A 13,132-nucleotide genomic window follows, 5' to 3' on the forward strand; every position below is an offset into this window, starting at 1 on the left:
CACCATTTTATGGGTGGAACTGTATTTGGAAGGGTGGGATCATATGTGGTACTGGTTAGTGGACAGGGTTGTGAGTGTGTCTGGGTGGTCAGTGGATGTGTATGGGGAGTCCATGGTTGTGTCTGGGTGTTCAATGGATGGAACTAAGAGGAATTCTGCAAATAGAGACATATGAATTAGGGATGGCCCCTCTCAAATAGGGTCAGTTGAGAAGTCTGTATAATGAGAAAGAGAGGCTACAAATAGTTTATTGTTAAATCAAAGTGGTTCACTCACAAAATACCAGTAGATTATATCATTTTTCTTCAGGCTCTAGAATTTCTAAATGTGTTCACTGGCACTGTGAGTGCCAAACTCATAAGTAACCCCTCTTCTAAAAATAATCTGTTTAATTTAAACACTAAAGACAATTTAGGACAAAAGAAAACCATCTCAGAAAGCTTTGAGAGATGATTTATGATTATGATATAAGTAGCTGTGAGATAGATAAGTTGTGATTAAATAGGAAGATGGAGATGTTGTAAGGTGGGAACATCTAATGAATATCAATAGCTCTTCTGCTACTGTCTCATACATAATGACTGGAAGTTACTCTATATGTTTTTTTGTCTCTGTAAAGATATAATTTTTATAATGGATTGTAAGGGGTTTAAAGGCACAGTTGGTTTTGAGGTTACAGAAGAGAATTAAAAGTAGAAAATTATTTGAGATTGTCTGAAGATGAATAGAAGATATTAATCATATAGAAGATATTAATCATAAAATATTATTATACTTGACAAAGTTAAAGACAGTGATGAAAGTATGTAGCGCCAATCTGGGTTAATTTTCGGTTGTTTTTTTCCAGGGAGAAACATGAAAACACATTGCTTTCATTTATTTATGAAGCTTTACTATATTAATATGTGCGGCTTGGTTAAGAATTACTGTATTAGATACTAAGGATTGTGGTGGGAGCAGCAATGTCTATGGTTTGGTCATCATACTGATGTATAGTGAGAAGCAACATGAGGGCAGGGGGGCAGGAATTAGGCAAATGTGTAATGTTAGGGAGACAATAGTTGTAGGCTAAGGGTAGGGCATTTAAGCAACAGCATGTTGTTGTTTTTTTATATTCTGATGAATTAAAAAGAGCTGGTTGTGTTTTTGGACTTGTTGTTATTATAGTCCAAATAATGAATACGAGATTAGAGGCAGATTGGTGGAGCCGAGAAATATGGTCAATGGTTTGGTAATTAAAGGGATATTATACACTCATTTTTTCTTTGCATAAATGTTTTGTAGATGATCTATTTATATAGCCCATAAAGTTGTTGTTTTTTTAAAAATGTATAGTTTTGCTTATTTTTAAATAACATTGCTCTGATTTTCAGACTCCTAACCAAGCCCCAAAGTTTTATGTGAATACCGTCAGCTACCTTCTCCAGCTTGCTCCTGTTTGTGTAAAGGGTCTTTTCATATGCAAAAGAAGGGGGAGGGGGGGGCGTGTCTTATTTCCCACTTGCAGTGGGCTTTCCAGCTACCTTTTCAACAGAGCTAAACTGAGAGCTTCTAAGTAAGTTTTTAAACAGTTTTATACTGTATTTGTATATCAGTATCTGGGCATCTTATTCTTTATAGTAGTGTCTATTACATGCAGTTATATGAAAATGAGTGTATACTGTCCCTTTAAGCTAAATCAGAATTAATCTATTGTGAGAAGTCAAACAAGAAAGTTATATCTGCTAGAATAATGATGTTTTTATTGGTTAGCAATGTGTAGAGAGAGAGTGGAAACACAACATTGGTCTGGACACATTTAGTTTCTCAGGTACTTACTTGGATCCTCCTGTCCCATTGCTTCCTCCTGTCTCGTTACTTCCTCCTGGCATGTTACTTCCTCCTGTCCCGCTACTTCCTCCTGTCCCATTAATTTCTCCTGTCATGTTAATTCCTCCTGTCCTGTTACTTCCTCCTGTCCTGTTACTTCCTCCTGTCCCATTAATTCCTCCTGTCTCCTTACTTCCTCCTGTCTCGTTACTTCCTCCTGTCTTGTTACTTCCTCCTGTCTCGTTACTTCCTCCTCTCTCGTTACTTCCTCCTCTCTCGTTACTTCCTCCTGTCTCGTTACTTCCTCCTGTCATGTTACTTCCTCCTGTCCCATTAATTCCTCCTGTCTCGTTACTTCCTCCTGTCTCGTTACTTCCTCCTGTCTTGTTACTTCCTCCTGTCCCATTAATTCCTCCTGTCTCGTTACTTCCTCCTGTCTCGTTACTTCCTCCTGTCTTGTTACTTCCTCCTGTCTCGTTACTTCCTCCTGTCTCGTTACTTCCTCCTCTCTCGTTACTTCCTCCTCTCTCGTTACTTCCTCCTGTCTCGTTACTTCCTCCTCTCTCGTTACTTCCTCCTGTCATGTTACTTCCTCCTGTCCCATTAATTCCTCCTGTCTCGTTACTTCCTCCTGTCATGTTACTTCCTCCTGTCCCATTAATTCCTCCTGTCTCGTTACTTCCTCCTGTCTCGTTACTTCCTCCTGTCTCGTTACTTCCTCCTCTCTCGTTACTTCCTCCTGTCATGTTACTTCCTCCTCTCTCGTTACTTCCTCTACTCTCGTTACTATCTAATTCCCTTTCCTCAACCTCATCATCTGTTTTATCACTGCTTTCATCTGAGGGTTCTGAAATATTTTTGATAGCTAGAATAAAAAGGAAATGTATTTATTTTTGTTAAAAAGTAAAAAAGTTTCCATTCAATTAATTGTGTGTGAGGGTAAAAAAAAACTGAAAATGGTAATAATACACTGACATTCACACAATCTCTCACACACTCTCCCTCTCACATACATACAACATACACTACCACTCACTCTCTCATGCTCACACTCCCCCCTCTCTCTCACTCCACTGCTCTCTCACTCTTCTCCTCTCTCACACTTTTTTCCCCCTGTTTCACACTCTCCACCCTCTCTTACTACATATTCTCTGCCTCTCTCTCTATATCGCTCTCTCTCATACACACACTCTCTACCTCTCACTCTCTTTGTGCCATGGAGCGTGAAGGATCCTCTTTGTACGGACGACGCTGTACACTGACGATTAAATGCAAGGTACGCATTTAAATATGGCGTACCTTGCATTCATATTGGCTGAAAAAATTCAAATCAGCCAATAGGATGAGAGCTACTCAAATCCTATTGGCTGATTAAAATTAGCCAATAGGATTTCAGTAGCTCAAATCCTATTGGCTAATCTAATTTTTTTTATTAAGGATTTAATGGGCACTTGTTAAAGAGCTGAATGCCCTTTTAAGGGCAGTAAAAGAGCTGAATGCCCTTTTAAGGGAAATACCCATACAAATACCCCTTTAGGGGCAACAGGTAGTTTAGTTTTTTTTAGTGTTAGGTTTATTTTATTTTGGGGGGTTTGGTGGATGAGGGGTTTTACTGTTAGTGGGGGACTTAGTATTTTTTAGAGGTAAAATAACTATTTAACTTAGGGCAATGCCCTACAAAAGGCCCTTTTAATGGCCATTGGTAGTTTAGTTTAGATTAGGTGTTTTTATTTCAAGGGGCTTTTTTAATTTTATACGGATTAGGTTTAATTTTTTAATTTTTGATAATTGTGTTAATTTTTTTCTGTGATTGTAGACTTTTTGTAATTTTTTTGTAATTTTTAGTTTAATTTAAACTTATTTTTTTTGTTTTTAAAGTAATGTTAGGTTTTTTATTTTAATTGTAATTTTGTTTTTTTAAATTTTAGGTAAATGGGGTTAATTTAGGGGGTGTTAGGTTAGGGGGCTTAGTAATTTAATTAGTTATTTGCGTTGAATGGGGTTCGTGGTTTAGGAGTTAATAGATTTATTAGGTTAATTGTGTTGTGGGGGTTTGGCGGTTTAGGGGTTAATATATTTATTAGGTTTATTGCGTTGTGGGGTTTTGCAGATTAGGGGTTAATATGTTTATACAATACTTTGCGATATGGGGGTTGGCATATTAGGGGATAATAGTTTAATTAGTTAGATTGCGATGTGGGGGGTTGTCAAATTAGGCTTTAATACATTTTTATATTATTAGTTCCAATATGGGGGTGATGGCGGATATAGGGAATTTACATGTCGGGTTTATTTTTGGGAGGCGGGTTAGACTTTTACGGGAGATTTGACATTTTTTTTTATTTTCTTAGGCGCCAGCAGTTTCTAAAGTGCTGTAAGTCACTGGCGACTCCAGAAATTTTTATTTACGCACATTTCTGGACATCGCTAGTTTATCTGACATACAGCAGTTTATGAACTGCTGGCGGGGTTTATGTAATTCCCCGATGTGCAAGGTGAAATTACGGGTGACACGGGTTTCAGCAGTTACGCTGAAGCCTGCGCCGTACATGTAATCTCACCCTCTGCCTCTCTCTTTCTATCTCACACACTCTCCACCCCCCCTCTCTCTCTCACACACTCTCCCTCTATCTCTCTCTCTCTCTCTCTCTCTCACACACACACACACATTATAATATAGTATCAAATTATTATAATACAATAATTGCTGTATAAAAAAGAAAGTGCTGGGCTGCATGCACAGAGAGATTAATAAAAAGCTTTCCAGTTAAATAAATAATTCCTATGTCGTTATTACATGGATTCACCAAACAATAAATATTTTGTAAATTGCAATAATAAACAATACAAATAAGCAGATAATGTGATACAGTGAACTCTCAAAGGAAATATAAATTGTTATAGAAAAGTAGAGTCCAATGTGAGGAATCCCAAATTAGTGAGATGTTGCTTAAAGACTTCCAACCTCCAAGTGAGTAAATGTTATATTAGTGAAGTCCTGTGTAACTGGTTATTAGTGCAGCAATAGAACCTTACTCACATATTACTGCAGCAATAGAACCTTACTCACATATTACTGCAGCAATAGAACCTTACTCACATATTACTGCAGCAATAGAACCTTACTCACATATTACTGCAGCAATATAACCTTACTCACATATTACTGAAGCAATAGAACCTTACTCACATATTACTGTAGCTCTAGAACCATACTCACATATTACTGCAGCAATAGAACCTTACTCACATATTACTGCAGCACTAGAACCTTACTCACAAATTACTGCAGCACTAGAAGCTTACTCACATATTACTGCAGCAACAGAACCTTACTTATATATTACTGCAGAACTAGAACCTTACTCGCATATTACTGCAGCAATAGAACCTTACTCACATATTACTGCAGAACTAGAACCTTACTCACATATTACTGCAGCAATAGAACCTCACTCACATATTCATGCAGCAACAGAACCTTACTCACATATTACTGCAGCACTAGAACCTTACTCACATATTACTGCAGCAATAAAACCTTACTCACATATTACTGTAGCACTAGAACCTTACTCACATATTACTGCAGCAATAGAACCTTACTCACATATTACTGCAGTAATAGAACCTTACTCACATATTACTGTAGCAATAGAACCTTACTCACATATTACTGCAGCAATAGAACCTTACTCACATATTACTGTAGCCATTGAACCTTACTTACATATTACTGCAGCAATAGAACCTTACTCACATATTAGTGCAGCACTAGAACCTTACTCACATATTACTGTAGTAATAGAACCTTACTCACATATTACTGTAGCACTAGAACCTTACTCACATATTACTGTAGCACTAGAACCTTACTCACATATTACTGCAGCAATAGAACCTTACTCACATATTACTGTAGCACTAGAACCTTACTCACATATTACTGCAGCAATAGAACCTTACTCACATATTACTGTAGCACTAGAACCTTACTCACATATTACTGTAGCAATAGAAGCTTACTCACATATTACTGTAGCGCTAGAATCTTACTCACATATTACTGCAGAAATAGAACCTTACTCACATATTACTGTAGCGCTAGAACCTTACTCAAATATTACTGCAGAAATAGAACCTTACTCACATATTACTGTAGCGCTAGAACCTTACTCACATATTACTGTAGCAATAGAAGCTTACTTACATATTACTATAGCACTAGAACCTTACTCACATATTACTGCAGCACTAGAACCTTACTCACAGATCACTGTAGCAATAGAAGTTTACTTACATATTACTGTAGCACTAGAACCTTACTCACATATTACTGCAGCACTAGAACCTTACTCACATATTACTGTAGCACTAGAAGATTACTCACATATTACTGTAGCACTAGAACCTTACTCACATATTACTGCAGCACTAGAACCTTACTCACATATTACTGTAGCACTAGAACCTTACTCAAATATTACTGAAGCAATAGAACCTTACTCACAAATTACTGAAGCACTAGAACCATAATCATATATTACTACAGCAATAAAACCTTACTCACATATTACTGCAGAACTAGAACCTTACTCACATATTACTGCAGCACTATAACCATAATCATACATTACTACAGCAATAAAACCTTACTCACATATTACTGCAGCACTAGAACCTTACTCACATATTACTGCAGCAATAGAACCTTACATATTACTGCAGCACTAGAACCTTACTCACATATTACTGTAGCAATAGAACCTTACTTACATATTACTGTAGCAATAGAACCGTACTCACATATTACTGCACCACTAGAACCTTACTCACACATTACTGTAGCAATAGAACCATACTCACATATTACTGCAGCACTAGAACCTTACTCACATATTACTGCAGCAATAGAACCTTACTCACATATTACTGTAGCAATAAAACTTTACCCACATTTTACTGCAGCAATAGAACCTTACTCACATATTACTGTAGCACTAGAACCTTACTCACATATTACTGTAGCACTAGAACCTTACTCACATATTACTGCAGCACTAGAACCTTACATATTACTGCAGCAATAGAACCTTACTCACATATTACTAATGTTTATCGGTCTCTCGGTTCAGTAGAGAAAGTCCCCGTCCTCTATGTGACTTAATCTTCACGTATCCAACATATGTTTCATCAGTTACCGCTTGGCTTTCTCAGTGACTGTGAATAAGGTTCTATTGCTGCAATAATCACCAGTTACACAGATAGGACTTTATTGGGACTTCACTTTTCTATCATAATTTCTATATCCTTTGATAGTACACTCTATCACATTTTTGCTTATTGCTATCATATGGAGTTTATTTTAATATTTGAAACATTCCCTTATGTTTAATTAGCAAACAAACCACATATAACAATGTATAAAAATGTGCGCCATAATTCAGCTAATTTATATACAGTACATGTCAGTTTGTTTATGCCAGTGAGACACCATTTGTGTACAAAAAGCCAACTGCCCCAATATTATCTAATTCCATTTACTCACCTGCATTGTCTGTTTCATCGCTGCTTTCATCTGAGGATTCTGAACTACTTTGGATTCCTAGAATAAATAGAAATGTATTTATTTTTGTTTCCATTCAATTACAGTCATTCTGTTTAAATAATAGAAACAATAAAAATTATAATTGTGTGTTAGACATATTAATTTAATAGATAATGACTGGTGAATAATACATACTGCCTGATTACGAGTTTTGCGGTGAGCTGAAAAAGCAGCGTTAACAGGTCCTAACGCTGCTTTTTCACTACCGCTGGTATTAGAGTCTTGCAGGTTTAGGGGCACCGCACACTTTTTTGGCCTTACCGCAAACCGAATAACATAAACTTTGTAAACCCTTTTTTCTATGGAACTTCCATAGCGCCGGTATTATGAGTTTGTCCTGGGAGACCAAAAAGTGAGCGGTACTCCCTCTACCTCCAAGATTCCTAACACATTTTAAAGTCAGTAGTTATGAGTTTTACACTACAACGCTGTAGCATAAAACTCATAACTAAAGTGCTAAAAAGTACACTAACACCCATAAACTACCTATTAACCCCTAAACCGAGGCCCCTCCCGCATCGCAAACCCTAAAATAAAATTATTAACCCATAATCTGCCGCTCCGGACATCACCGCCACTAGAATAAACATATAACCCCTAAACCACACGCACTCCCGCCTTGCAAAACACTAGTTAAATATTATTAACCCCTAATTTGCCGCCCCTAACATCGCTGTCACCTACAATATACTTATTAACCCCTAATCTTCCGCTCCGGACATCGCCGCAACCTACATTATATTTATTAACCCCCTAATCTGCTGCCCCCAACATCGCCGCCACCTACCTACATTTATTAACCCCTAATCTGCCGTCCCAACGTCATCGCCACTATTCTAAATGTATTAACCCTTTAAAGTTAAGTATAACCCAAACCCTAACAAACCCTAACTTAAAAATAATTTAAATAAATCTAAAGAAAATTACTATCATTAACTAAATTATTCCTATTTAAAAACTAAATACTTACCTATAAAATAAACCCTAAGATAGCTACAATATAACTAATAGTTACATTGTATCTAGCTTAGGGTTTATTTTTATTTTACAGGCAATTTTGTATTTATTTTAACTAGGTAGAATAGTTATTAAATAGTTATTAACTATTTAATAACTACCTAGCTAAAATAAATACAAATTTACCTGTAAAATAAAACCTAACCTATGTTACAATAACACCTAACACTACCCTACAATTAAATCAATTCCCTACATTAAATACAATTAAATAAATTAAATTAAATTAGCTAAATCACAAAAAAACAAACACTAAATTACAGAAATATAAAACAAATTACAGATCTTTAAACTAATTACAACTAATCTAAGAGCCCTATCAAAATAAAAATACCCCCCCAAAATAAAACAAAAACCCTAGCCTAAACTAAACTATCAATAGCCCTTAAAAGGGCCTTTTGCGGGGCATTGCCCCAAATAAATCAGCTCTTTTACCTGTAAAAAAAATACAAACAACCCCCCCAACAGTAAAACCCACCACCAACACAACCAACCCCTCAAATAAAAGACTAACTAAAAAAACTAAGCTCCCCATTGCCCTGAAAAGGGCATTTTTGATGGGCATTGCCCTTAAAGGGCATTTAGCTCTATTGCTGCCCTAAGCCCTAACCTAAAAAATAAACCCACCCAATACACCCTTAAAAAATCCTAACACTAACCCCTGAAGATTCACTTACCGTGGGAAGTCTTCATCCAAGCGGCAAGATGTCCTCAACGCCGGCAGAAGTGGCCCTCCAGATGGGCAGAAGTCTTCATCCAGCAGGCATCTTCTATCTTCATCCTTCCAATGTTGAACGGCTCTATCTTCTTTGATCCAATCAGCCAATAGGATTGAGCTGGCATTCTATTGGCTGTTCCAATCAGCCAATAGAATGTGAGCTCAATCCTATTGGCTGATTGGATCAAAGAAGATGGAACCGTTCCGCGTCAGAAGGATGAAGATAGAAGATGCCGTCTGGATGAAGACTTCTGCCCGCCTTAAGGACCACTTCTGCTGGCTTCGTTGAGGACATCTTGCCACTTGGATGAAGACTTCTCACGGTAAGTGAATCTTCAGGGGTTAGTGTTAGGATTTTTTAAGGGTGTATTGGGTGGGTTTATTTTTTAGGTTAGGGCTTTGGGCAGCAATAGAGCTAAATTCCCTTTTAAGGGCAATGCCCATCAAAAATGCCCTTTTCAGGACAATGGGGAGCTTAGTTTTTTTAGTTAGGCTTTTATTTGGGGGGTCGGTTGTGTGGGTGGTGGGGTTTTACTGTTTGGGGGGTTGTTTGTATTTTTTTTACAGGTAAAAAAGCTGATTTCTTTGGGGCAATGCCCCGCAAAAGGCCCTTTTAAGGGCTATTGGTAGTTTAGTTTAGGCTAGGTTTTTTTTTTTTATTTTGGGGGCTTTTTTTTATTTTGATAGGGCTCTTAGATAAGGTGTAATTAGTTTAAAGATCTGTAATTTGTTTTTATTTTCTGTAATTTTGTGTTGTTTTTTTTTGTGATTTAGCTAATTTAATTTAATTTATTTAATTGTATTTAAGGTAGGGAATTGATTTAATTATAGTGTAGTGTTAGGTGTTAGTGTAACTTAGGTTAGGTTTTATTTTACAGGTAAATTTGTCTTTATTTTAGCTAGGTAGTTATTAAATAGTTAATAACTATTTAGTAACTATTCTACCTAGTTAAAATAAATACAGAGTTGCCTGTAAAATAAAAATAAACCCTAAGCTAGCTACAATGTAACTATTAGTTATATTGTAGCTAGCTTAGGGTTTATTTTATAGGTAAGTATTTAGTTTTAAATAGGAATAATTTAGGTAATGATAGGAATTTTATTTAGATTTATTTAAATTATATTTAAGTTAGGGGGTGTTAGGGTTAAACTTAGATTTAGGGGTTAGTACATTTAATATAGTGGCGGCGACGTTGGGGCCGGCAGATTACGGGTTAATAAGTGTAGGTAGGTTGCGGCAACATTGGGGGTTAATAACTATAATGTAGGTGTCTGCGATGTTGGGGGCAGCAGATTAGGGGTTAATAAGTATAATGTAGGTGGCAGTGGTGTCCGGAACGGCAGATTAGGGGTTAATATGAATAATGTAGGTGTCAGCGATGTCAGGGGCAGCAGATTAGGGGTTAATAAGTTTAGGATTAGGGGTGTTTAGACTCGGGGTTCATTTTAGGCTGTTAGGTATAAAAATATATTTTATTTTCCCATACCTATAGGAATCAATGGGGTTAATAAGAATAATGTAGGTGTCAGCGATGTCAGGGGCAGCAGATTAGAGGTTAATAAATTTAAGATTAGGGGTGTTTAGACTCGGGGTTCATTTTAGGCTGTTAGGTATAAAAATATATTTTATTTTCCCATACCTATAGGAATCAATGGGGCGGCGTTACTAATCTTTACGCTGCTTTATTGCAGGTGTTAGACTTTTTCTCAGCTGGCTCTCCCTATTGATGACTATGGGGAAATCGTGCAAAACACGTACGACCAGCTCACCGCTAACTTAAGCAGCGCTGGTATTGGAGTGTAGTGTGGAGCAAAATTTTGCTCTACGCTCACTTCTTGCCTTTCAACGCCGGGTTTATAAAAACCCTTAATACCAGCGCTGCAGGTGAGCGGTGAGAAAAAACTGCTTGTTAGCACCGCACAGCTCCTAACCACAAAACTCGTAATCTGGCCGATAGGGATTTGACAGTCTATCACTGTGTCCCTATAGCAGGAAAGGGTTAATACTCTGGAATCCATTGATGCCTTGATGTTTGAGATCTAACAGCAGTTTCTGAGTGCACAGCCCACATATACGGGCAAATAAAGCAATGTTACCTCTAATTTTTTTGTGCACTGTGCGCAGATATTTTTACCTGTGCAATTTTTAGCCAGGTGGATAAACTGTAAGTGCACTTTTATCATGAGTGTAAAAACCTGAAAATGTTAATAATACACATATTATCTCTCTTACTTACTCTCCCCTCTCACATACATACACCCACACTAACACTCACTCTTTCATGCTTACACCCCCCCTCTCACTCTACTGACCTCTCACTCTTTTCCTCTCTCACACTTTTGTTGCCTGTTTCAGACTCTCATCCCTCTCTTACACAGTCTCTGCCTCTCTCTCTATCTCTCTCACACACACTCCGCCTCTCTCTCTCTCTCTCTCTCTCTCTCACACACACACACACACACAGTGGTGTCGCTACAGGGGGATAAGGGGGGCCCCCCTAGAATATTCTTTGCCCCCCCCCCCCTTCCCCACCAGCCCCGGCACTTGTGTGAAGTTTGTGAATGGATATATATATATATTTGTTGTTTTACTGAGAGTTTGGGCCGGTGTTTTTTTATTTTGAGACTGAGTAGTAATATGTGCAGTGCGCCTCCCCGTGCTCAGCTGGAAGAACCACCATATTCCCCATGTTGCTATTTGCTATGCTTATGCTAGCCTCCTTCAGTTCCAGCCAGCCGTCACGTTCCTACACAGCACAAGGAACACATGACTGGAGACTGGAGAGGAAGAGGGAGGAGCCAGCCAGGCACTGTGCAGGTCGAGCTAGAGAGCGCGGGAAGGATCAGGACCAGCCAGCAGGCAACAAAGAAAATGAAAATCTGGGGGTAAGTCACACAACAACAGGGTTACTTACTAGGACACGGCTCACTCTGTAACAGACTCCATGGTCAGACAAAAAAAAAAACACATTAGCTCGGTGACGGTCTCCTTAGAGAATCTGTAAAATGCTGGCTGCTGCACATTCCCCTGAATCCCCTTTCATAACTGCTCACTCTATAACAGATTCCACCGCCATTCATTTAGACAAAAAAACATATTAGCTTGGTGACGGTTTTTCTTAGAGAATCTGTAAAATGCTGGCTGCTGCACATTCCCCTGTCATAATGTTTTTATCCGGTATGACTGACAAGGTGGCAGAAGTGACAACACTCAATCATCTTCTAGATGTCAAAATCTGCAATGTCTGCATACATGACTACATTGCAGATGTTGACATCTAGAAGATGATTCAGTGTTGTCACTTCTGCCACCTTCTCAGCCATACCGGAAAAAACATTAAGGCTATAGATGCTCCAAACAGTTTACAACCTAATAAACTTTAACCAAAAATATTATTAATAACCAATAAGCAATCCTTGTTAGTGCTGCTTATGAACCTTATTTAACCTTAGAAATAAAGACACGACAATGTTACATTCTTGGCCAAAATTGGAAAGGTCACATTTTTTTAACCTAACAGAACTTTTGCCTTTATGGCACAAAATTGGAAAGAGAGCAAAACCACCAATCAACATAACTTCAAGTTCCAAAATCAAATAACAACATTGCCACCAACCAACTTTCCAGCATAACTAATCAATCAGCTGCATATCTATTTAAAGAAATTGTTTTGCTTCTGGCTGGCATAGACCAAATTGCATCACCTGCCACCATCAGCTGCAGCTATTCCCTCCTTGTGGGTACACAGGTGGTCTTATGGTGATCCAACCAAATGGTCAGCACCCTTGCCCTTAACCATGTAAAATTCATCTCCTCCTTCTCTCCTCTGTAACCTTTCCAGATTGATCTTAGTCTCTCATTTGTTTCTATTCCTATTTTAGGGTGGGTGGGTGGGTGGGTGGGTGGGAAATACAAGAAAAAAGGTTAGTCTGAAGCACTGCACACCTTCTTATAACCTCCTCTCCCCCTCCCATTTACC

The 13,132-nt window shown here is 38.0% G+C and overlaps 1 protein-coding gene across 1 annotated transcript in view; it reads right to left on the reverse strand.

Moving 5' to 3' along the window:
• Positions 1-13,132, reverse strand: part of LOC128646842 (uncharacterized protein DDB_G0290685-like) — a 327,554-nt gene that overhangs the window by 220,265 nt on the left and 94,157 nt on the right. Inside the window, exons 5-6 of the mRNA XM_053699642.1 lie at positions 7,358-7,414; positions 1,819-2,674 (exon numbers count right to left, since the gene is read on the reverse strand). Of these exons, the coding sequence (XP_053555617.1) occupies positions 1,819-2,674; positions 7,358-7,414 (913 nt within the window). The remainder of the gene's footprint in view (positions 1-1,818; positions 2,675-7,357; positions 7,415-13,132) is intronic.

This window comes from Bombina bombina, chromosome 2, assembly GCF_027579735.1.
Source record: "Bombina bombina isolate aBomBom1 chromosome 2, aBomBom1.pri, whole genome shotgun sequence".
NCBI lineage: Eukaryota > Metazoa > Chordata > Amphibia > Anura > Bombinatoridae > Bombina > Bombina bombina.